Source organism: Halyomorpha halys, unplaced genomic scaffold (assembly GCF_000696795.3).
Source record: "Halyomorpha halys isolate HHAL.00 unplaced genomic scaffold, Hhal_1.1 Scaffold291.1, whole genome shotgun sequence".
Lineage (NCBI taxonomy): Eukaryota > Metazoa > Arthropoda > Insecta > Hemiptera > Pentatomidae > Halyomorpha > Halyomorpha halys.
In genome coordinates, this window is record NW_027109101.1 from 363236 (window position 1) to 364522 (window position 1287).

The window sequence follows — 1287 nt, forward strand, 5'->3', positions numbered from 1 at the left end:
TTAGCACAAATGATCCTCTCTGATTAACGTATATTAAAAAGTTGATAAAATGACTGATGAATCATGAACTTATGAATAAACACTGGACCTACGGGCAAACGTCCTTGAGGTAGACCGAAACGTAGATGGGAGTATTGGTTTTAATAGGGACCGTATTCAATCCTTACAATCCAAAATCCTCAATCCTCCTTACTTTATCCCAAATAAATCAAATGGAGGATTGATTAGCACAAATGATCCTCTCTGATTAACGTATATTAAAAAGTTGATAAAATAACTGATGAATTATGAACTTATACACTTTTATTTACTTATTTTTATTATCTTATTGAAAATATTTTATTATAAATGCTTAAAACTCATTTAACGAGTCTAACAAGATTTAGGATTCACATCCTTTGCAAAATAAAGTCCTAAAGAGATTAATGAATACGTACTGGGCGGCCGGTAGATCTCTTGCGTTGGGAACTTGCTCTTCTGCCCTTGTTGCTGATACCTCTTGTTCGAAGGAGCTCTCTGCCCCTGCTATAATATAACTATTAGTAATTTATCTACACAATGTATCAAAAATTAATAGTAAATAATAATGGTGATATGGCATGTATTGAAAAATACAACAAAAGTACATAACACTGCAGACAGATCAAATAGAGATTGAGAGTTTTAGGATTTGTAATGAAAGATTATACTCCAGTTTAATTTCATATCGTTTAAAACAATATAATTTCAAAGAAATAAGTTGGAATATATAAGTCTGATAGCTGTCACAGATTCTGATCAAAACCAAACACTATTCTATCACATAGTTGAGAGAGATGACAATTATCAATTCTCTCTTCTTTTTTTTTCTGAATTCCATAGATCGAAGTAAAAGGAAAAAAAAACATTTTTCTGACATAAATCTTTAAAAAAAGAGAGAGATAGAGAAAAACTTTATTGATCTATGGTGCCCAAATACATCAGGTTGCTACATACACAGCATACTTATCAATCCGTAATCGGACATATATTAATTACATATAATTACATGGTATAATAAAATAATAAAAAACAGTTTTTTTTCCCAACAGTTTTCTTTTATAATAAATTTCAGTTTATACGCCAAATACAAATATTTCAATTCATTCCTTTTTTTTTCTTTCCCTTTTCTGTTCCTTCAATTTCACCATTTCACAATTTTTAATTCACCCGATCAACAAATTCACTCTCCCGAATTCACCCTTCTAGATCCTCTCCAGTGACCCACTAAACAAATTCACTAATAGACGGCAATGTGAGATCAGACCA

The 1287-nt window shown here is 30.8% G+C and overlaps 1 protein-coding gene across 1 annotated transcript in view; it reads right to left on the reverse strand.

The window, feature by feature from the left end:
• Nucleotides 1-1287, reverse strand: part of LOC106680827 (uncharacterized) — an 84948-nt gene that overhangs the window by 37213 nt on the left and 46448 nt on the right. The window contains exon 3 of the mRNA XM_014420793.3: nucleotides 438-525. Coding sequence (XP_014276279.1) covers nucleotides 438-525 — 88 coding nt within the window. The remainder of the gene's footprint in view (nucleotides 1-437; nucleotides 526-1287) is intronic.